Here is a 25440-nt window from a genome sequence, read left to right as displayed (position 1 = left end):
AAACCGGACTTGAAATTATGCATCTTCTTCAGCTGATTCAACTATAATCCATATGAGTTGTGCCTGCTGTCAAACGTCTCACAGTAAAACAAAAATTAAAAACTACAAGTCCCATGAGCCTCTATGCCATAACCCTCAACAAGAGGGGGTCATAAAATTAAGTCACAAGACCATAGTAGATCAAAACATTAAAATAATGCAGTACAAACACACCGGTAGCTTAAATTCGATGTTTTTTTCTTAACGAGATCAATAAACAGCCAAATTAAATGTGCGTAGGACCCCACCTACACGCCCAACCAAGTCGCGCTGACACTCCTCGCTTTACTCGTTAAATTTTCCATATTTTCCCCTCACTTTTGCTGTCTAAATAGATTTTTTTTTCCTGGTTAAGGCAAAAAACTTAAAGTGCTAACGGTCAATACTTACCGTACTAGCCATGCTGTGGCATTTAAATCCAGTTTGTGGAAGTTTAATGCGCTTCAGTCCACATTCCCCTTTCAAGACTCTCGTGGGATGGAAAAAAAAAAACAGCGCAGAGTTCCCTTAGAAGAACTAATTTGAATAGATCAGTAAATCCAAAACGCCCTTTGACCCGAACTGCGGCGCAGCACACTTTAGGGAGCGTGGCGTGCCTCGCGGGCGGGCAGACGGAGTGACAATCTGGGGCTGTCGCTAGTGGCAGCCGCCTGGTGCTCGAGTTGGCAAGGCTAAGCAAAACCGGAAAGGTCCTGGAGTCTCGCCAGTAGGCAGCCTGCACACCGACTGAAGCAGACAGAGTCACTCCAGCTGTAAGTCACACGCTATTAGCGACTTCGACTTGTAGCAGTGCTGGTGTTTTGCACATTTTTGTGTCAGGAATTTCGTGTCACATAAATATTGATAAAATGAATGCTTACCTTTCACAGTTTCGTGTTTAAGAGGCAGTTTTTTTGAAATTTTATTACATCAAAATTGACTATTTTTATAATACCGAGTATTCTGAACTAAAGACAATACTTGAATAGTTGTTCCAAGTCGAATGTTTAACATTTCTCATCATAGTTTGCATAGCGTTTCATAGTAAACCTCGTCCAATCTTAACGTTTTCAAATTTAGTAATCCAGTTAAGGATAGATACAAAATCGAAAATAATTCTTCACAAGCCACGCCATTGCAAAGCACACCTACATCCACAGCAGTCACTCGTACTAGTCTAATCCATAATAAGCAGCCTAACGTTTCGTTGTTAGAAAAAAAGTGGAGAGAGCCAACTTAAACATGAAGAAAATGTACAGAATGCACATAGGTGGTGACTTGATCCAGGATCTGTGGTGTTTAGAGGCAATGGATACGTACCCCCCCCCCCCCACATGGCAATAATAATAATACTAATACCGATCATGCAAACCCTCACAACCGGTTAATAGATTTCATTTCAACTCCCCCACAACCCTGTAATTAAATAAACAAGTTTATTATTATAGAATAGTTACAGTATACTGTATGCCAATTGGTATTTTTGTTGGTGGTATGGTGATAGAGTGGTTAATACTGCTCCAAACAAAACAAACAACCTTTATATAGCACCTTTTTAATGGTGACCGCCATCCCAAGGTACTTTACAGGTATGGGTGGTATCCATAGTACAACTGTTTATTTTACAGTTTTTATATTTATAATTGGGACACAGGCAGATTAAAGGGATACTTCACCTGAAAAAGGTGTGTTTTATATATGTTATTTAGCCCATGTAGTTTGTACTGATGGCAGAGAAAAAAATGTAATGTCATGTTTTTATGCGGAATGGAGAGAAAAAAACATGGATATGATAGAGCCCATAGTGATAAATGCTAAACAGTTGCAAACATTGTGAAAATTGTCCATGGAATAAGAAAACACATTTCACATTACTTGTGTTGCCTAGTCCAGATAACCGTCATCCAATAATACACCCAAAACGTGAAAAACATGTAAATTTTTTGCTAAAATATTGTTAAATAGATACATACATACAGTACACATCATAAACTGGAAACCTAAGCTTGATGGGATTGCACTTTTGAATTGAAGACAGAACTCTTAACCAGTGAATGAGGGGGAGAGGCAGATGTTCAATTCAAAATCGCAGTATTATGGGAACTCGTTTTCCTGTTTATGATATGTGCTGATAATTCCAGGAGTATCGATTTAACAATATTTTATTAAAGAATGCATGTATTTTGTACGTTTTGGGCATATGACTGGATATCTGACGTGTAGATTAGGTGACATAAGTAACGCGAGATTGGATGTTTTTCAGATGGTTTGCTGCTGTACAGCATTGGACACCACTGAGTTTTATTACATCATAAACTTTTTTCTCTCCTTTCTGTATGAAAAGATGAGCATAAAAAAACTTCTACACCATCGCTATAACCAAATGGGGTAAGTAAGATATTAAAAAAAATTAATTTTGAATGGAGTTTTCCTTTAAGTAATTCACATAGGGTCACATAGTGAGTTGGAGACAAGAAATACCACTATTCCACACATCCTGAAATTCTATTAAACTCTCACCCACTGGCTGAATCATGTGCTAGTAAGTGTTTGTTTAAGGTCTGTATACTGCTGTAGATGGAGATGACAGGTTTTTAAATGGAAAGCAGTCAGAAGATGAGAGTTAAAATAAATAGGCAAGGGTCACAACAGTAAACTCAAAACGCCATCAAGGCTAAGTAAAAATGTAAATCATAGTTTAAAAAGCAAAGCTTTGAAGAAAAAAAATCAGAAAAACATAGCATAGAAATAAGAAAATATGAAAATGTTATGACAATTTATGCTTTTTTGCAACATTTCATTTCAGATATTGTCAGCTCAAAATGAATCCTGTCAGTTAGTGTGTGAGTGAACCTTGCAGTGGACTAGTTGGTGTATCCGGAATTGGTACCTACCTTTTGCCCAATGCTGCTGAGTCTCAGACTACTCTATATCTTTGAAATAAGTGGACTCTGAAAATGTATGGATTTTTGTTTGGTATACATGTGTTAACATTCATCATATAAAGTGCACTAGGGCATAAGTGAGCATCTTAATAGAATTGCAGATTTCTCAAACCATGTTTTCACTTTGTCATTGTGAGTTATTGAGTGTAGATTGATGGGCAAAAATGGCATATGCTTCCATTTAAAATTAAATCTGCAACCTACTGAAGTGTGCAGAAAATTAAGGGGTCTGAATACTTTATGAATTCACTGTGTACGGTTAGGTTATTTATTCTAATATTTGTATGTATATAATATATACATAGTAAGTATCCAGACAGCAAGTAACTATATAACATCATTATAATAAGCACAAATTAACACTAATAGAATAAAAATAACATGAATGACTTTCTTTTTAAACAGAACAGCATTTAGTGTAACCAACTTTAAAATGCAAAACTAGATTTGTTATACAATTAATTGTACAATTTTTTTTCAAGTAGTCCTATTGTACATTCTTCCAAAAGTCTTTCAATAATTGTAATAATTCTGTTTTGTGTAATAAACGATGCACATCCCAATGGGCATGAAAATAATAAGAGTAGCAAAGACGAAGAGTTTCATTGGGGAAAACAGGCGCTGTAATGTCAAAGCATGGGAGTCAATTTTTTAGCAATGTGATAGCAATGTTTCAAGTGATAAACTGAAATCAAAGTTGAGGATGAAACTAGATAGAAACTAAAAGCCCTTGCTAAATATTTGTTTGTTTCATAAATAGCTTAAGTCACAGTGTCTTTTTGGGCTTTTCCTTGTTGGTCAAAGTTCATACATTTTACAGTGCACACCATCCTCTTTTAAAGTGCAGTCATAGAAGTCTCATATACTGTACTTCTCAAGTGCATGATAAACAACAAGAAATAAAAATTAATAATATATCCATTTGGTTCCCTTCCATTCCATTTTCCAAACCTGCTTATCCAGAGAAAAGTCATGGGGAACATGGAGCCTATTCCTGCAAGCATTGGGTGCAAAGCAGGTTAAAATATCTTTGTTTATTATGTATTTAATTTTAAAAGTATTGTACGTTTAATCAGTTTGGCACTATTTAGCATTGTATATTTTTGCAGATTTTTTGTAAGTTCATTCTCCAGTTTATCCATTTTTTAACAATATTAATGTAAGCTGGTTTATAATTTTTTCACTGGTAGTTCACTTGTTATACTTTTAACTTTTTCATAAAAGACATACAAACTGATAGATAAACCTTAAACTTTCGATTTCTGGTTTTGCACCTCAGTAGCCTACATTTTTGTGACAAGATATTTGTATAGTATCTCTTGTGAATTTCCCCTTGGGATTAATAAAGTATCTATCTATCTACTATAGCTATAATAATGATCAACCCTGAATGTCGCTACACAATTCCCTCATGACAACATCTAAGTAATGAAAATGTAGTGTACTTATTACTTATGAAGCATATTGAATAAGTGGTGACCGTACAAATGTTCATCTATCCATTACCAGGTTTTCTAAATTTAGTTTCGGGTCACAAGCTACAGCTTGGTCATTTATAAACTTTTTAGTTCTTCAGTAGCTATGTTTGTAATATGTTTTTCTGTAGAATTCCATAAAAATAATTCTGCAAACTGCCTTTTGATCTTGGAGATGAGGCATGATTACACAGAGCTACATTCTAGTACAGTTTTCAGCTGGGGTTTCATCTTTCTATAAGTTATGTATTCTCTGTGTTCTCACATAGGTTTCGTCCAGAAAGTTTGCTTTCTTCCTGCAGTCCAGTGATATGCTGTTAGTCTGACTGTTGTACAGCATCTCTGTCATTATACACACTGCAGTGGGCTGACATTCTGTTCAGAACCAAATGAGGTTTTGCCAGTGATGCCACCAGATTATGCTGTAGCTCCAGTTGCTCTGTGCTGAATAAAGCAGGCTCAGGAAGTGAATAGATCTTTTGAAGGACGGACGTTCCAAATGACCTTGGATATCCAGTTATTTTTCTTTCACTTTTCTGTACTGTGCCTCCAATGTTCATTGTTAATGATTAAATGTATATGATCTTATTGCCTTTTTGGAATAATTTCAGACTGTAGTTACCTCTATCCCACTTCTAATAAAAAATGTAAAATATATTTTAGTAAAATAGGATGCAATATATAAAAATAATTTTATAAATGACATTATCAAGAATAAATACTAGTTATTTTCATCAGTGCATTTCAGGCCAAATCCAATTCCAAATGAATGTACTGTATTTTAAAGTACAAAATAATATTTTGAGATGTGCTAGTAGATAGAGAACAGGTAAGTAAAGCAGCATGCAAAGTCAAGAGGAAAATTTGAATGATTTCCAGTTGTACTTCTTAGCCAAAGGTCAGTGTACCCAGCCTAAAGCATTACTTAAAGTAAATGTCTTCACTCTATCGGCCTGTGATATGCATCCTATAAAGTGGTTAATTTTGCAGGTTTGTTCAAGACCACTTAATGACTTATTTGCATAGGATAGCTGTAAAACTACAGTAAAGCACTATATGCAAAATAATGCAAAATGAAGTAAAATCCAACCATGAACTTGTTTTTATTTTTCATTACTGACAAAGAGTCAGCACTTCGGTTTTATGTCTTATCTGAAGGAAGGCACCTTATTGACAGCACAGTGTCCCCGTCACTGCAGTGGGACACTGAGATCCATACACAGACCACGGAGTAAGCTCCCCTTCTTAGTCTTTCCAGCACCTCTTCCAACAACAATGCAAGCTATTCCTAGATTGTCTGCCCATCCAAGCACTGGCTGGGCCTAAACATGCTTAGCTTCAGCTGGGTTATCTTTTCTGAAGTGCATATTATGTAATGTGAAAGCAACATGTAACATTAATGCTGCCAGTGCTTCCACTGCCAGCTAAAATATCAGTTTTCTCTTTAACTTTATTATTTAATTTTCAAACTTTCTTTTAATAGGGAGCTTTTTGCTGATAAAGGCAGCTCAAATACAAGTCCTTGCTATATTCAGTAATACTGAAAGGGTTATTAAATACTGTAGATTTGACCAGGGGTCCATTTCTAACAGAATAAATACTGTTTGGGCCAGTTTGGACTGAACTGGGACAGGCACCCTAACCCCAGCTCCACTGTCATCCAGTCACCCATTCATTCACACCACACACACAAAGCCATTTGAAACTTGCCAATTTTATATCTATGCAAAATAAGGAATCATCAAGTATTTGTTGCACTGAATTAGTTCATGTTACAGGAAGTAACATTCACAATTCACACTGCATATTAACTATCACAACAAATTAGCTACCTAGAATGACTTAAGAGAAAAACTGATACCAATAATTATCATTTCATTGGTGAAGGGATTGAAAAAGTATGTTTTTAACATGATGACATTCCAACATATCAGCCAACATGCCTGAACTGCAGTGGAATGGTCCTTATAAATATGAGGCACCACTATTATCAGAAGCATGGTACTTTAAATGAATGTTATCCACCATAGTCTAAGGGCATGCACATGAGAACTGAAGCCTTGAAATCAAGAGGCAATGCCAGCATGAAAATTTTTCTCTTTCAACTACAAGGGTACTGTCTAAGGATAACAAAGTCTTCCCTGATGCAGCTGTATTAAACAACAACATTATAGGCATTTTGTAAGAGGCTCCTAACAATTATTAATGGATAAAGTTATTGGATATGTGAGACAGGTGACATGCACGTCCTGTTCGTGCTTTGATAGAAAATATCTAAAGTCAGGGTGATGGATGGTGGCAAGCAATCTCTAGCCACCGATCAATTAACAGACAATGCAGATGTGGTGCTACTGTGCATTTATGTTGATATTTCAATGGTGCTGAATTCAGAGGAACAGCTGCCATATGCTGGGAGCACAGTGTGCCTGAGCACCACCATTTTTTGCTCTAAGTACCACTTTTGAGTTGCTTATGTCCCTTAATTGTGTAGGGGAGCCCTCTCACTCCTTCATATCTTTCTAGGTGCTGACTTTAAAAACAAAGTAGCAAACATAGAGTGATTCTTTAATTATCTCACTGTGAATAATAGGGCATAGACTCCAAAATCTAAGTGGGAAAAGTGGGGTGAATTAATTGATTTGGTTATAAATTCTTTTCTGTGCATTGCATGCATTATTAATATGATATTAGCACCTGTCAGTTTCAAGCTGTGTGTGATTTTTATGCATGCCTTACATTTATAGATTTCCCATAATTAAACAAAATGTAATATGGTTGCACCTTCCTCTAACATTTACCTTCCTTAATGGGTTAAATGTATTGGAACATTCTGAGGCGTAGTGGAGGAAGAACTGAGACACAGATGCAAGAAACCATTTGTTATCTCTTTTCTGATGGGGACCCAGGCTAACTCCTGCTGTTGGCCTCAGGAGATGTTTGGCAAAGTACTTAAACTCCTCAGGAGGATTTCCATCTTCTTCCAATTTAACCTATCCAGCTAACCAGCAAAGTTTCTTACACATACATGGCTCTGCACCACCAGCATTTTCTCTTCTGCATGTTTCCTTACTGGTCAGATATGCAGCAATATTTATAAATGCCAATGCAAGATGAATGCACTATAGGTGGAATATCCACAAGTATTTTCAGGTTTAAGCTTAATTAATTTACTAAACACATAATACAGACTCAAAGTGAAAATAAAATCACCAGTAAGCTTTTATATATGAATATTGAGAAATTATTGTAAAAAATTGTTCCAAAATCACTAAACCAGTTGTTTTTATTCCTCCCATACTAGATGAAGCTAATGTAAATTGAATGACTGTTTATGCTACACCGAATTTGTGCAATTGAATTAAGTAAGTGAATGTTTTCAAAAACTAACAGAAAATTGTCCTTCCTTTGTGCACACTTCCCAATTGGCCACCAATTGACGATCCCAGGTCTATTGTATATATTTTTCAGGCTGAATTTTATTCTAATTACAGTACATGAAGGAGATGAGTGTACATTGTAGGTTTTTTTTCCTGCATTTTCATAGATAGTTGTTTTTGTCCATGCACAATTTGGTGTAGTAAATAGGCCAATTCCTGCCTCCAGCTAACTTTAACACCCTGAGCAAGTCATTTATCCTGCCTATGTATCACCTAAAAAAGACACTTGTAAACCTTAACCTAAAACAGTATACAGTATATCCAAAGATGTAAAGTGCCTTAACATAGTGCTTACTATAGAAAGGTGCTATTTAAAATTAAGATTGTTTGCCGAGAGTCACCCACATAAATTGAAAGTGAATATAATCAAATCAAAATTGGCTTAGGTTGAGTCTGAATTTGGGCATCATGTTCAGATGTATTAGCTGCCAAATGTTACTTATCCCTGTCTATGTAAAGCGCTTCGAATGTCTAAAAATTCACTATATAACTAATAGGTAATGGGAGCAATAGGTTCAAACCTGTATGGTTTAAAGTGCAGTAAGAAACAAATTATTAAATCACTTGTTGATTCCTGTTGAATTCTCTAGACACTCAAGGTTATCAGCATTATGTTCCAGCGGTGTTTTGTTGAGACTAAACACACAATGTAAAAATCCCAGTCTTCATATTAGAGATACATAGAAATGCTATAGTAGTGAGTTACGTATTCAGTTGCTGCTGACAAAAATGATGATTTTAAAAAGCTTAGAATTTGTTTTAAATACTCCAGTTGTCATTGCCTGATTATGGGAATTTTACTCACTGTTTTGTAAGAGAACTGATGTTTTTGTGGGGTTTACTTTGGACAATCAGGTTTCCACCCATATTCCAAAAAAGTCTTATTAGGTTAATTGGTGACTCAACATTGTACTGGTATTGGTAAGTATGGGTATGTTTAGGCTTATACCCTATGGCAGAGTAATGTTCTTGTAGGGTTTGTTTCTGCCTTGTTCCATGTCCTGCTTTGTCATGTTTCCTCAGCCACATCCTAAAAATATGCTTTTTAGTTGAATTGGCAATTCTAAATTTGCCCATTATGATTAAGTGTACATATGCATTAGTGTTCTCATCAGTAAACTGATTGTTGTCTTGATTCTGCTACCAGGAATGAGCTCCAGCTTATTGACAACCCAGCAATAGAGGAAAAAAGTACTGAATGGATGCGTAGGTCTCCAGGAACATAAAAGTCAAAGAGGTATGCACTGATGATTGAGTGAAAAAATAATGTTAAAAGGTCCAAACATTCACCTGTTTTATATTCTGTACCTGCTTTACTCTTAACAAGGTTATAGATTCTGTAAAATGATGTCTCAATATACTATAGCAGAGTGACATTATCTACATTTCCAAGAGGTTTATTAAAAGCATGATGGTTAATTGTAATTGTGGCATTTTGTTTAAAAGTATGTTTTATGACCAAAACTCTCAGGATTATTAGAGGATCACAGAGTTATAAAAATAGGCAAAATGAACCAAAAACAGCTGCTTAAATTGTCCTGTGTAAAAAGGTTATGTGCCCCTACATTCAAAAGCACTCTGTAGGTTGGGGTATCCTCTAAAATGCTATGCCCACTAGCTCAAATTAGCAACTAACATCTCATGGCCACAGATTATCCAAGAGTCCAAGGCAGTTTCTGGGCTATGTTTTCTTTAAGTTTAGAAATTTCCATTTGCCAATGTGAGGTTGTCACTTTATGCATATATAGCCTCTTTTGAGATTGTTCAATCTCCTGTACTATCTTAATGCTACCTATAACCTTAGCAATCCCATGCAAGACCACATGACAAATTAAGGCAAAACTGGATTTGTGCATTACATCAAAATTTGTAGCTTTCTCAAGCAAATACTATAAGTATCATATGTCAAAGATGCAAGTTCTAAAGTTGTTTACCTGCATTTCAGTTCTACATAGAAATTTAGAAGTTTTTCAGTGTTTATAAGTTGTGTCAACCTTCAAAAATAATGGGTTCATTTCATGAGGCAGGATGTGCATGAGATCTTATAGATGTGGCAAAACAGGCTTCAATGTACTGGCGGAGTGGAGATTGACTTTAAGATAATGGTGAAAAAGCGACCCTAGTAATATTTAAATACATATCTTCAGAAATACATTTATTTCACTTTTGTTTTGTTTTTATAATTCGATACTATGAGATAGTAAATATTATATAAAAGCTATTTTTTCATTTGTAAAAATTGGATATAATTGTTTTTAATGAGAATGTGTCTGTTAAAAAAGATGTTAGAAATGCCCAAAGGCAATTACTGCCAATTGATAAATTGCTGAAGTTTCTGAACAAATACTAAGGAAAGTAGTTGGTAAACACAATTGAGAAGCACAAGTATTAGAAGCTGGAATAGCAATGGCATTTCCATAAACCAGCAAAATGTGTAAAGATTAGAGGATTGTGTTTGACTAATATGCTATTTTTTTATGAAGGCAATGAAGACTTTCATATTTAGATAGTGTTTGACTTTGGTGTGCAACTATTGTTTTAGATGAAATTCCCACTGAGAGGGTTGTGGTTCAAATGATAAGAAACAAGGAGTCAAAGTGCTGTCTTGGATAGAAGCTGTAGTAGAGACTAATAATTTAGGTTGTCTAGGTTGCGCTAAATAATTTTAAGCAGATACATGAGCATTTTTCTAGCACTTTGGAGTATTGGTGAGCATTGATGTTCATGACAGTGTATTTGATTCCCAGCTTCCCTAGTTTGAATGAATGTGGTTGTATGATCAATAGGCACTTGATCCAGACTTGCTTTCCTCTTTATACCAGTAAGGCCTGAGAATGGATGCAGAAACCCAGTAATTGAAAAAATAGATTTATACAGTATTTGGATAGACTTCTTTAGAATTATCTGGATTCAGGCTTTTCACATCTTGACTTTCAAAGACTTTTATTAGCTTTGTGCCCCTGAGAGGAAACTTAGTTTAAACATATTTGTACTTAACGGCTGGCACTGGCTATAGTTGTCAGTTCCTCACAGTATTTAGTGAATTATACACTGCTAAACAATAAAATGCTAAAGAAATGGTATTTATTCAGGACTTCTGAAACAGGTATGTATAGTAATAAATCAATACAATACAGTAGTATTCTTCTGTATTTCTTCTGTTCATCTGTATCTTCAGTTTCCTTCCTTTGATATTAATTTCTGATAACATATACTGTGAAGTCTGGCAGCCCACTGTGAAAAACAAGTAAAGGGGGATGGGGCGTCAACTGCACCAGAAAGTAACAACGTTCTTGCTGTAGCAGGTTTCCTTTGGCTGGATGCCCACTAATGACAAGACCCTGTTAAGAGAATTTAAGTGTTATGGGTTTTTAGTGTGCAACCTCTGTCTTTAAGAGAAACATTGTGAAGAGTGAGATCAGATCTGTAGGGAGAGGAAATCTCATGTAGCAACTCAGCATTTAAGAGAAAGCAGAAAAGTTTGCATGAGCACAAGTCTAACAGAAAATGGTTTCAATAACTTCAGTGCATTCTACAGCTTTCGTATTTTGGTGGCATCTTGTGTAAATGCAATAAAAGGAGCCATAGTGAATGCAGCAGGAAAGTGAAGAGCATGTTAAGTGCCCTGAGGCCCATCTGCCAGTCCAGTGTGTAACATACTTCCTACATTGGCTGGCACAATACAAGTCTGTTGTTAATTTCTTATCTCTCAAATCCGTCTTTGAATTTTTGTAAAATGATAACCAAAAGGACCGTTAAAAGTATGATGTGAATATGGAAAACTGCAGCCCTCTTGTGGTAATTTATGACTATTACAATTTACTACATTTTGTTGTTTTTTATGTTGTCTCTTTAAAGAATGGAATTTTAAAAATTTCTGTAAATTGTAAATATCACTCATTATGATTTGAGTTTTCAGAATTCTGAAGTACTGATAAAATATGTCTTAAGTTTAAAGTAAAAAATGTTTGAATATATTGTTGACCATGTACAACAACAGAATCTATGGACATATGTTAGACAGCATATATAAACTCTGAATTAGCTGGAGTAATTAAATACTATATTTAGAGTTGTTAATGTAAAACTTTGCATCTTTAATGTCATTGAGTGCAAAAGGATATCATGACTGTAACCTAGAGATAGGGTTTTTAGTTACAAGATGAAAAACTTAACTTCTTTTATGAAATGACCGCTTTTTCACATAATAGTTATAATAAAAAATTATGTCAGACTTTTTAATTTTAGTAAGATTGCGTGACCAACAATAATGAAGTAAGAAACAATTAGCTTATTATTAAAACATTTTTTTAAAAAGTGCCTCAGTTGCATAAGGTGCATATACTTTGTAATAGAGGTTGTATTTTGTTCATATTTAACTAAACATAATTTAAATCATGTACACGTGTAATTTGCCTTCAACTATCAACAGAAGTCATTGTGAATGATATAAAAAGGAATCAGCTGTTTTTGTTGGATTTCCTTCAGTGTTTCTAGTTGAATCGTATAGATAAAATACTTGCTAATAAGAAACTAAAAAAACTGTCTGTGGAATCTTTTTGGTAAAAAGTTCAGATAAACAAAAGGACATAAAATAGGCAGGTATTACCAGCATTGAATATTTTAGAACATCGTTCGGAAATTGATAGCCAGTCAAGAAGAAATGAGGAAAGTTCCTAAGAGACCGAGAGTAGGTAGAAAGGAGCTGTGGGAACTGATGATAGCCATTGGACACACTCTGCATTTTACAACCCTTTTTATTTTCCACAAGTCTGATCTATGTTATAATGTGGCAAAAAATATATATTTCTCATGCAAAGAGAACATCTCTAGATGTACAAAGGCTATAAATGTTATAAAATTTGAAAAAAGTTTAAAACAAGACATATGCATTCTCCTAATACTATTTGGAAAATATCTTGCTGCCTAATGTGACTAGGGTAAGACTTAAAAACATGATTAACACAACACCAAAACACCTCATCACCCAAAGAACTCATTACTTATGGTCAAGCATGGTGCCTTGGGACTGCATCTCCTCTAAGATAACAGAGGATTTGGTTGGGATAGAGTTCTTGTCTTGTGTCTTGTGGTGGAAAACTGATGTTAAAGAAGAACTTCACCTTTCAACAAGATAATAAATTAATAGAAACATTATGCTGTTTAAGTCGCAGGACAGTGTCACAGTCACTATTGCTGTAGCATCACAGCTGTAGAGACCAGGGCTTGAATCCAAGCCTGGTCCCAAGGTGAAATCTGCCTGTTCTACAATGTTTGCATACATTTTTCACTAGGTACTCCTTCCCCATGTTACATTAATTGCCATCTCTTAAATTGTCCCAGTGTGGGTTGTGCATGTGTGTACTATACTTTGGACTAGTATCACATTCAGGTTTGGTTCATTGAACCTTATGCTCTGACTACCAAGAACCAAGGAATGAGACTGGAAAAATGATTTAAAGGATGATTTTAATTTTGGCATAGCTGTAAACAGTGGACTGAAAACAATGCAATCAGATACTTTTCATCTTTTGAGCCAATAATCATCTATTCTAGTTAATAATCTGTTATAATTTACTAGTCAGCTCCTAAAAGATGTCATTATTTGTGAACCTTGGTAAAAAAAGAAAAAAGCAGAGCCTGGGGACTGTGGGAAGTTGAGACTTAACTGTTCATAATAAAGGATCTATATATATAATTCACTAAGCTGACAGGGCAAGCAAGACAACCATGGGATACGTACGACATAGCCACGCCTGCCAACTCACAGAGACCCGCCCACCAACACTAAGACCATGGGATACGACAACAACTCACAGAGCCACACCCGCCTACAACTCACAGAGCCACGCCCACCAACTCTAACAATTCACTAAGTCCATGGCAAGCAAGATGCACGCAAGACAGAGCCCCGCCCACTAACAATTCGAGCGAGAGCAAAAGAATTTGCCAAGAATGTTTTCATTAATCAAGAACGAAGACGATCACATACCATCGTAGTACCGACCATAAACGATGACGACTGGCAATCCGGCGGCGTTATTTCCATGACCCGCCGGGCAGCCGACCGGGTAACCAAAGTCTTTGGGTTCCGGGGGGAGTATGGTTGCAAAGCTGAAACTTAAAGGAATTGACGGAAGGGCACCACCAGGTGTGGAGCCTTTCGCTTCATTTGACTCAACACAGGAAACCTCACCCAGCCCGGACACGGAGAGGATTGAGAGATTGATAGCTCTTTCTCCATTCTGTGGGTGGTGGTGTATGGCCGTTCTTATTTGGTGGAGCGATTTGTCTGGTTAATTCCGATAATGAACGAAACTCCCTACTGCTAAATAGTTACGCGACCCCCGAGCGGTCAGCATCCAACTTCTTAGAAGGACAAGTGGCGAGGAATTCCCAGGAAGTGTGGGTCATACGCTTGCACTGATTAAGTCCCTGTCCTTTATACACACCCCCGTCGCTACTACCATGGTTGGGTGACTTGGTGGATTATATATAGAAAAGCAGCCGGAACCGCAAAGAACACTGAAACGTCAATGTGGCTCAGAGGTGCATATGGACTGTAGCAGAGACGAATGCGACTGAAGTGGTATTTGGAAAATTAAACGTCAACGCGACTCACAGGTGCATGTGGACTGTACACAGATGAAAGCGATTCAGGTGAGGAGTTGGGGGGCGGGCACATGAGCGACACCCCCCGTCGCTACTACCATGGTCGGGTGACTTGGTGGATTATATATAGAAAAGCAGCCGGAACCGCAAAGAACAATGAAACTTCAATGTGGTTCAGAGGTGCGTGTGGACTGTAGCAGAGACAAAAGCGACTGAGGTGGTGTTTTGAAAATGAAACGTCAATGTGACTCACAGGTGCATGTGGACTGTACACAGAAGAAAGCGACTCAGGTGAGGAGTTGGGGGTGGGCACATGAGCAGGCAGTGCGTACTGAACGATGACTAAGAAATCGGCCGGAATGAACGATGACTAAGAAATCGTCCGGAATGACCGTCCTTACCCTCTCCCCCCGTTCCGCCCTCCGCGCCCGAGCGCCGTCCAGCCCCGTCCTTCGCTCTGGGAGGTGGAGGCGCAATGGCGGTCCTCCAGTTTTCAGTCACAGACAATTGTATGTTGCCCTCTCCAGAGTTCCATCTTTTCATTCACCTACAGTCGTATCCTCAAACCCACCCCATTTGGACAACTTTGTCGTTCAGGAAGTGTTCACCCATCAATACATAATTATGTGGCATATGCTACGCTGCGGGTTGGCTAGTATACTATATTAGTGGATTTTTTATTTGAAGCAAATATGAAGTATATACATTGGGAATTCACCAAATAGGAAGTATTAAAATCAAAGGGAGCACATAATCACATCCAGTTTGGTTCAGAAAGCAAACCAGAGGCTGCTGTTTAGGAAACAGTTAAAGAAGTTTAGAAAGTCACAGAGAGCAAAATTGTTTTGCAGGACTGACTTTTGTAACTGTGTAGTATGGGAGTGTCAATGCAAAGGACCAGTAGGAGACTGATATATGATGTGCACTTCTACTAAAATCATTGGATTAATTGGATTTATAGACTTATTGTAGTCTTTCATACTGAAATGTAAAACTTTCAAGAACTTAACCAACCCATCACAGTCTGTTATGCCCTGTTCACTCTCCTTCAATCAGATTTCATGCAACTGTTATTCTTAGTACAATAATATAATGTCAAGTCATTATCATTTATAGGTGATGAAAATCAATTCAGTGTTTCAAAATGATTCCAGGTGTTGCATTTTACCTTTTCATTTAATTTCTTGTAGTCATCTCTTTGACATCTTGTAAATCATTTTTGTAAAGCTACATTCTATGTGTGCAGATTTGCTGCACAAGTAAATGTTAATTATTTTTTGTTTTCTGCTAAAACCACTCAGTCATAACAGACTCCCCTAAATTGAGCAGGTTTACTGTCTCCTCAGAAATGAACTTCAGTCCTCCACAGGAAACATTGGTCTATATCTTCCAAACCAACGGTAATAAAGTTACTGGAATGCATCACACAGAAGGCACCCTTGCACTACTAAAAAATGTGTGATTTAGAATTTAAAATTTATGATATGGAATATTTATGTAAATGCATTTCATGAGAGAGTGAATCATGCTGGATGTTCTTCCCTGTTCTAAGACATTTTTTTAACAAAATTGCATCAACAAAGAAAAGTGTGTTGTTTATAAAGTTTAGTGAATTACCTTATTTGACAATGTGAGGGAAAATGTTTGAGATTAGGGGTTAGGATTAGGTGTGAAATTAATTACACTTTAAAAGTTTGAGAAGGAAAACTTTCCATATTCCTTAAGTCTATTGAAAAATTATGACAATATATTAATTCAATGACTAACCCACTTGGACATTCAGAGTATAAAGTGGTGGCTAAGACATTATACAAAAGGGATACCATGTTTTAAGGTTTAAATGAGCCAACATGGAAGCAGTTTTAGCATAACTTGAACTTTAAAAACTTATCAGGATGGACCACTTATATCCATGGGCCATTGTTTCATAACTCCATCTACTTCAATTCAGTTCTTTCTGCGAATCTTTTCTTCAGGTATTCAAGCTTTCTCTGAAAGTCCAAAGTCATGTTACATTATTTAAAGAGAGCAGTAGTGTATGTTAGGTGTCTATCTGATATCCAGTGGTGGCTTGGTTCCTGCCTTGCTTTCAGAATAGGCTCTGGGTTTTCTTATAATGGAAATATCATAAACTGATATTTTAACAGTTCTCCTGTCTTGATCTTGGTGCATCATTTGTATGGAAATTGTATGTTCTCAGTTTTGCAAAAATCTTTTCCCATTCTACAGTATAAATGTGGTACATAGGTGAATGCCAGTTGTACAGTATGTTTACACTCTATACTCTGTGTTAGGGTAGTGGTCTAGATCAGGGGTCCCCAACCACCGGTCCGCGACCCACTACCGGGCCGCGAGAGAACTGCCGGCAACGGAGACTCACTCAGACTTTTCAGAATGCTTGGCGGGCGGGGCTTTGCAGCGGCACAGAGAGAGGAGAAAGACCGAGGTGAGAAAGTATTACAACAAAGTATTTTTATGGTCCCGACAGTTTCCCCATATGACAGTCTATAGAGTCTATAGAAATCTCGTTACTACGAAGTACATTCAGCAGATACTTTCATTACAACGAAGTGACCTTGAAATGCTTGAATGAATCATCCCCAGAGCAGTTAGGTCTGTGGTCACAGCTCAGTCGTACACATTTACACAACGATCCCCAAACAGAAACATTGTAAAAAAATTAAAAAAAAATCTTTCTTTGAACTTTCCTCGTACTGTTTTTTTTTTTGATGTTTTTGTTTTCTGTGGTTTTCAGTGATACCTTTTTCTTATTGCTTGTCAACATTTGAAAAACATCCATTGGAATTTAACTCATTGTCACCCTCCCCTATAGAAACGGCAGACACGATAAAAAGATAACAGTGTTAATGTTTGTGATGTGCAGTCTGTTGGAATGACAAATGCAAGGCATATGTCTTTGTTATATGCAAAAAAAGAAGAAAAATCTCGGGTTGCAAACATATGCGAACTGCTTAATAACTTAATAATAATAGAAATGTTATGTAAATTGTGTATAAAACTGCGACCGGTCCGTGGAAAACTTGCATCTAATAAAGTGGTCCTTGATGTCAAAAAGATTGGGGACCACTGGTCTAGATGATACTAAAATGGAATAATGGGAACATCTCAGAACATCAATCTAAATTGCTTAAAATGATCTGGTAAGTAAGATCTCTGGAAGCCATCTTGTCTCTATTTTAAAACTGCTCTGCAATATTCAAGGGCTTGGTCTGGTTTCCTTTACACTGTTTCTGAAAATAGGACCAGTGAATGAAACTCCAAAATGTAAAATGACCACAATCAAGTGAGCCTCCAAATAAAAAAAATATGAAAAATCTTCTGATGTTTTCTTGCACTCCTACAAACTTACCTGTATCCTTAGCAATCTTTTCAGCAGCAGCAATATCCCCCAGTTTCAGCTGTTTTTTGGAAAACTTAACATTGAGTTTGAAAAATGAACAAATAAATTAATGATGCAGTCTAAACTCAAACATTCTCCTGTTTCATCTGTAGCTGGTTTTGATATACTTAGAGAAGGATGGACACAGTGACTATTAAGCTTCATCTCCTCTCTGAATTTGTACTATTCTGTTAAATAAATGGATTCGACTGAGTGGCTATCATGCTTCTCCCTGTCTGTGTTTTACATACGTCCCTGTGTAGGTTTTCCTTTTTATAGTCTGTTTTGGGTTTTTTTTCCTCCCACATCTCAGTGATGCTTGGAGTAAGTGAACAAATATTCATGCGTACAGTTAGTTAGTCCTGTATAACAGGGGCACCTTATCCTGAGCTCGCTTCTGCTGGCAAATAATGATAATATAAATATCAGAAAACGCTAAAACAAGTTTTAAATTGGTTTAAAAAATTGATGGATGTTCTTATACAGTCATTAACTTTGTAATGAGCAGACTTCATTATGAATTAAGTGTGAATCAGTAGCACACTTTTTCTGTATTTTATAAATAAGCTACTTTTTAGAAAAAGTGGACATTATTTCACACCATTGTTGCAATGCATCATAAAGACATGGATCTTTATTAATTCATTAAAATTTATACCAAATACATAATGATGTTCTTATTAGACAAGAAGAGTATCATAGGGCACGTACTAACCTCTGATTCTGAAATTGTACAGGGGTAGCATTCATCATTAAAAGTGTGGCTACAACCTGACTTACTGTAAAAGCCTCAAAATACTGGTGCCATAATATTAATTGATCTTTCTCTAGACAAAAAAAATTGTAAAGGCTTTGTCAGGTTAAATTCAGAAGCGTCAAGTACATTTAAAAAGAATGAGACATTTCTATCCATCCATTTTCTGAAGGAGCTTCTTCCAGTACAGGTTTGCCAGTCATCCCATCATAGGAGTAAAACAGAATTCAATGAGGGAGAAAACTTAGATGGACACAAAGAAATCCCACAAACTCCATACATAGTGAACTCAACCAAGGAACAGAACTGTCTTTGTGTCACTGGGAGTGAGCAGTGTTACCTTCTTGTACCACCACTGAAGAACTTTTATCTTTTTATAACTGAAATCATTTTTTTTTGTCTAAATATTCATTCATAGCTTCATCAAAGCTGTTAGCTATAGGTCATAGTGTTGGAGTTACTACATAATAATTGTATAGTGAAAGATAAACTTTAAAATGGAAGAAAATTAAACACTTTTGAAAAACTGACCTTTCACCGTTGATGTCAATGATCTCTGTCCTATACAATGCATGACTCACTGTCTGTTTCCAAAACAGGAAAAACATCTCAGACTGTCTGGAAATAGCTGGACAAGAGTTGATTAAGAAAGCCCCCAGGAGTTGAAGGAACTGTTTAAAGTGCAGCAGCAATACGGCTAAGTTACAGCAAATTCAAATTCAGTCTTAGATGTGGATTTCATTGCTCCTTTAATACTGTTTTTTAAAAGATACGAGCACAAATACAGCATTGGTAAATTTTATGATATATAAGAAATACACTTTTAACAAACCCCTTGTTTTGTCTTATTACTAGCTATAGTATAACCAGATCTTAATAAAAGCTTTTTTGTATTACGTAGTAGTAAGTGACTAATAGGTGTATTATAATATGCCCCTAAACACCTGTTCTAATAGGTTCCAAAACTGTCTAGGTGCATCATGGTAGCACAATGGTTAACAGTACAGTCTTTAATCGTTAACGACCTTCTCACTTTTTGTATGGAATTTGAATGCTTATGATTTTTTTCTCTGATGCCTTGGCCAACACATTTGACAATTATATTTATTTCCTTTTGATTTAGTATGAGCACAAAAGGTGTGATTGTTTCTGATCTTGCAATGCTTAAATGTTGTTCCTCACTTCCATTTAAAACGCTGTGTACCAAATATTTTAATAAACACTAGTAATGTGTGCACTGGTTTACATGCTGAAATTTTTATATTCTGTTTATAGTAAACATATGGCTAAATACTTGAGAAAAACTATATGCTTATTAGGCAAACTTTCAAGTTTGTCTATCTTATTGGTTCAGTAATGGACCCATTTATTCCATTTCAGGACCAATTCTGATGACACTGGATGAAATTCTGAAATAAACCTTAAAATAAGCATCAGTTCATCATAGAGCATGCTCACACATATACCCCATTTCACTTATAAAAGGACAAAGGACAATGAAAATACAGCATACCTAATACGGCTTTTGGAGTTTTTGTGTAGCTCTGTGAGAAATCGGGGTTCAAACTCCAACCTAGGCACCATATGTGTGAATATCAAATCTAGTGAAACAGTGATTAATGTATTAGCATGGATATTTTTAGAAACACAAAACACTACTAGTTGGATGCAGAAAAAGTTAAGCAATGAGGAGACTTAAACCATTGGCAGAGAAGTGAAAAAAATGGTCTCTACTGAAACAAAGAAGATACAACTCTACAAACAGCATCTCAAAATAATGAACACAAATCCACTACTGCCTTGCACCCTAAGTGCAACTGATTCATCATTCTACTTGCCAAATGAACTGTCAACAGCATCAACAAGTATACAAAATAAGTTAGAGAAATGAAACCAGGTGTCCACCAATGTAGTTACAAGTGATACCAGTGCACATTCAAAGCTCAGTCGTTTAATATTTTGAACACAGCGAGTGACAGGAAAATGGCATTGTGGGGCACAATGACATGTTCTCATGAAAATGTTTTCTTATTCACAATGTTGCTATTCATATTTCTTCAGTATTTAAATGCACTACCAATGCAATTTAGTTTCATGAAGACTTGTTTTAAAGTTTGATGAAACAATGACTTTACAAACAATGTAAAAGTTGCATGTTATTTAACTTACAGTGCATTCGGAAAGTATTCACAGTGCATCACTTTTTCCACATTTTGTTATGTTACAGCCTTATTCCAAAATGGATTAAATTCATTTTTTTCCTCAGAATTCTACACACAACACCCCATAATGACAATGTGAAAAAAGTTTACTTGAGGTTTTTGCAAATTTATTAAAAATAAAAAAATTGAGAAAGCACATGTACATAAGTATTCACAGCCTTTGCCATGAAGCTCAAAATTGAGCTCAGGTGCATCCTGTTTCCCCTGATCATCCTTGAGATGTTTCTGCAGCTTAATTGGAGTCCACCTGTGGTAAATTCAGTTGATTGAACATGATTTGGAAAGGCACACACCTGTCTATATAAGGTCCCACAGTTGACAGTTCATGTCAGAGCACAAACCAAGCATGAAGTCAAAGGAATTGTCCGTAGACCTCCGAGACAGGATTGTCTCGAGGCACAAATCTGGGGAAGGTTACAGAAGAATTTCTGCTGCTTTGAAGGTCCCAATGAGAACAGTGGCCTCCATCATCCGTAAGTGGAAGAAGTTCGAAACCACCAGGACTCTTCGTAGAGCTGGCCGGCCATCTAAACTGAGTGATCGGGGGAGAAGGGCCTTAGTCAGGGAGGTGACCAAGAACCCGATGGTCACTCTGTCAGAGCTCCAGAGGTCCTTTGTGGAGAGGGGAGAACCTTCCAGAAGGACAACCATCTCTGCAGCAATCCATCAATCAAGCCTGTATGGTAGAGTGGCCAGACGGAAGCCACTCCTTAGTAAAAGGAGTAGCAGCCCGCCTGGAGTTTGCCAAAAGGCACCTGAAGGACTCTCAGACCGTGAGAAAGAAAATTCTCTGGTCTGATGAGACAAAGATTGAACTCTTTGCTGTGAATGCCAGGCGTCACGTTTGGAGGAAACCAGGCGCTGCTCATCACCAGGCCAATACCATCCCTACAGTGAAGCATGGTGGTGGCAGCATCATGCTGTGGGGATGTTTTTCAGCGGCAGGAACTGGGAGACTAGTCAGGATAAAGGGAAAGATGACTGCAGCAATGTACAGAGACATCCTGGATGAGAACCTGCTCCAGAGTGCTCCTGACCTCAGACTGGGGCGACGGTTCATCTTTCAGCAGGACAACGACCCTAAGCACACAGCCAAGATATCAAAGGAGTGGCTTCAGGACAACTCTGTGAATGTCCTTGAGTGGCCCAGCCAGAGCCCAGATTTGAATCCGATTTGAACATCTCTGGAGAGATCTTAAAATGGCTGTGCACAGATGCTTTCCATCCAACCTGATGGAGCTTGAGAGGTGCTGCAAAGAGGAATGGGCGAAACTGGCCAAGGATAGGTGTGCCAAGCTTGTGGCATCATATTCAACAAGACTCGAGGCTGTAATTGCTGCCAAAGGTGCATCAACAAAGTATTGAGCAAAGGCTGTGAATACTTATGTACATGTGATTTCTCAGTTTTTTTATTTTTAATAAATTTGCAAAAACCTCAAGTAAACTTTTTTCACGTTGTCATTATGGGGTGTTGTGTGTAGAATTCTGAGGAAAAAAATGAATTTAATCCATTTTGGAATAAGGCTGTAACATAAAATGTGGAAAAAGTGATGCGCTGTGAATGCTTTCCGGATGCACTGTATCCTCCTCCGAATTCTGTAAATTATTTAAACTACAACATGAGCAAATACATACAGTTTCATCACTTGTACAAGAAAAATGTATTCCATTGAAACACTTTGAGGTTAGATGATTAATAATTTCTGCTGCATTAAGATACAGTACATTTCCATTAATGTGTTTATGTTAACTCCAGATTTAGTAAAACTATAAATTGCATCATGATAGCAGAGTCATTGCTGTAACTCAGATCCCAGCGTGCAGTACATTTAGTAAAGTTTTAGACAGACCGACAGCCCAGCTCTCTTCCTGTCCTCTAAAAGAAGGAAAAAAGAAACAAAAAGGAACTAAGGTATCAGCTGTAATAATACCCAGTTACACTGCACTGAATGTTGGGCTTCCCTGACAACTTAGGCATAGCATAAGGACAAACCATGGCAGGCACACTAGTTCAATAATTCAATGAAGGACACACTCACTTTGGTGATACTAACTCTGTTGTCCACTTTTTTGGGATTTGGGAGGAAACCAGAGTACACAAAGAAAATGATGAGACATGATAGACATGGGATGGATGTGCAAACTCCCTACACCTGGGAGGCAATAATGCAAACAACTGTGCCATCATCTGGGTTTGGTATTTTTTTATACAAAAGAAAGTGTAATTCTACAAAATCAAAGGGAATGCTAGGTGTTTAAAAGAATGTATCTGGGCATATACTGTATGTGATGCATCCAGAGTAAGGGTATACTCAATAAATTATATGCTGCACCTTTTTCAAAGAACACTTTAAAATGTTTGACTTGTATGTTTCATTCCAATCAGAGTTATAATTTAAAGTAAAACGTTAACATGAAATTTTGCCTATGCAAGTATGTACTGTAGATTGCACTATGATATTAGCTAATGATAATAATATCTATATATATAAAAGTCAATGTGTGTATGTATGTATGTTCCAGCATCACTGCCAAATGGCTGGAGTGATTTTCATGAAACTTGGTATAAATGTTTCTCATTGGTTGACTAAAAATACTGTAGGGGGAAGTCAACCCTAACCCACCCCCTTCTGGGTAGGGTGGGGGGGTGATCTTGCGGTCTTGTATGCATGGTATCATCCAGTTGACACTTAGAATCACCACCAGAGGGCGAACTGGGGGCGACTGCCAGCATTCTTTATGTTTGAGCACCACTGCTCCCCTGTTGCTTTTGAAATTAAATAGAGTTGGCCGGTTCCCAGCGTCATCTGGATGATAACATACATACAAGACCGCAAGACATGCACATTAGTGAGTCTTCATTGTTTGTTAATTTATTTTTATTTTTAAAGTTGTTTTATTTTAATTATATTTTTCTCAAACAATTAAAAAAAAACACTTTATTTTCCTCCTGGGCAACACTGGGTATTTCAGCTAGTTGGAAATAAAGGAAGTAAATAACTATTTCTGAAAGTAAACTTTTCATAAACATACAACATTGTAATATTGTGAAATCTAACCACTTCACAAATGCTGACATCAACTAAGATGTTAGTTTATATGAGTTTGTAATGTCCAGCTTGGAATCTACAGTATAATATAGGTTTTTGGAACATTTAAATGTGAAATTCAGTTTGACACCATCTATTCATTATCCCTGACTGCTGTTGTTAAACTGTTGTTTAAAATGAGGCGTGGGCAATGTTTGGTCCTGGAGGGCCACAGTGGCTCCAGATTTTTGTTGCTTAATTGGAAAACATTTCTTGACAATAACAAATAACATTAAACATTTTGGCTTGTTAGAGTTTTAATTCTGCCATGTCAGGTTTTTCTTATATCACAGATTTTTTTTTCCTTTTTTAGGAGATCATCCAAATGAATTGAAGCCTAAACTAAGTGAGTAATTTTCAGTCATTCACTTTTTTTCTTTAGTTCCCTTGTAAGTATTTTATGAAACCAAATAGTGCACAAATAATACACACAGGAGTAAATAGAAACAAGCTAGATGAAGAACTGCTGGTTCATTTGCCATTTGCATCTTATTACTAATAAGGAGCCATTAAAAGCAATGACTGCAAGCAACGTCAAGCAATAAAACTAAAATGAGGCAGAAAAATGTCACTTGAGCAATAAGTGCTGTATCAGCAATAATTAACTTCTCATTAAGCAATTAGTTTGGAACAAAAAATCTGCAGCCACTGCAACCATCCTAGTCCGATGTTTTTCACCACTGTTCAAAATGATATCAGTAAAATAAATTAATCTCCCACAAAAATAAAATATAAATATCTCTTATCTTTCTGCAGATATGTAACATGCAAACCTATTCAGCTCATTAAATCCCCCCCACAGCTGGGGACATGGTGGACTCATGGACCTGTGAGGGAGCAGCTATATCCACTACACCAACATGCTGTCCAGGAATTGTTTTATGAAAACAACATATAAGAGGATCAGATAACCTTAAATATTGTGAGATCTGTGAAAATAATGCTGTTATGTCTTAAAAATGTGATTTTTTTGCTCCATTGTTTTTTAGTTCTATACCAACATTCTAGGATGTACTATAATGAAAATAAAGTGCTAATGTTTTATTAAGCTATATAACCCACATTCAAAGCCAATTAAACCTTTCTGGTTTGCTCTTGTTAATTCACATTATTTGATGTACTTAATACCAGCCATATTTTTAATCACAGGAAACCAACCTTATAAATTTGAAAAAATAACTTGGCCTAAAATGAAAGACACACCTTTATTAAGATGGCTACTATCGGGGTAACATTCTGTTTTTTAACACCAGAGGTCAGGGTTGTACAGCTCAAATATCAACAATTTGAGTAATAGAACTTAGAAAGACATATAAATAGGGAAAATGCATATAACTACATTTCCAGAGCTATGTTTTTTTCATAATGGAATCATTCCTGGCATATTTGCATCTATTAAAATAGCAAAACATTCAATGATTTATGTGAAAAGGGAGTGAGTTAAGAAGGTTGTATTAATTGTATCTTTACTAGTATCCAATGTGCTAA

At 36.6% G+C, this 25440-nt stretch overlaps 1 protein-coding gene and 1 long non-coding RNA gene across 3 annotated transcripts in view; one reads left to right on the top strand and one right to left on the bottom strand.

The window, feature by feature from the left end:
• Positions 1-682, bottom strand: part of LOC114647997 (sorting nexin-9-like) — a 126124-nt gene extending 125442 nt beyond the window's left edge. The window contains exon 1 of one of the 2 annotated variants that reach the window (XM_051925595.1): positions 430-682. In XM_051925595.1, the coding sequence (XP_051781555.1) occupies positions 430-441 (12 nt within the window). In that variant the 5' untranslated portion in view covers positions 442-682. The remainder of the gene's footprint in view (positions 1-429) is intronic. The other variant, XM_028796766.2, reaches the window with a different exon arrangement.
• On the top strand, positions 658-25415 carry LOC114648000 (uncharacterized). The gene is made up of 4 exons (XR_003715642.2): positions 658-791; positions 9023-9112; positions 24266-24298; positions 24709-25415. It is a non-coding gene; the product is annotated as an uncharacterized LOC114648000 (long non-coding RNA).
• Positions 25416-25440: the final 25 nt, after the last annotated feature.

The sequence above is a fragment of the Erpetoichthys calabaricus genome, chromosome 3 (assembly GCF_900747795.2).
Source record: "Erpetoichthys calabaricus chromosome 3, fErpCal1.3, whole genome shotgun sequence".
NCBI classification, from domain to species: Eukaryota; Metazoa; Chordata; class Cladistia; order Polypteriformes; family Polypteridae; genus Erpetoichthys; species Erpetoichthys calabaricus.
The sequence above is the reverse complement of the archived record's forward strand: the minus strand, read 5'-3'. Positions and strand labels throughout refer to the sequence as shown.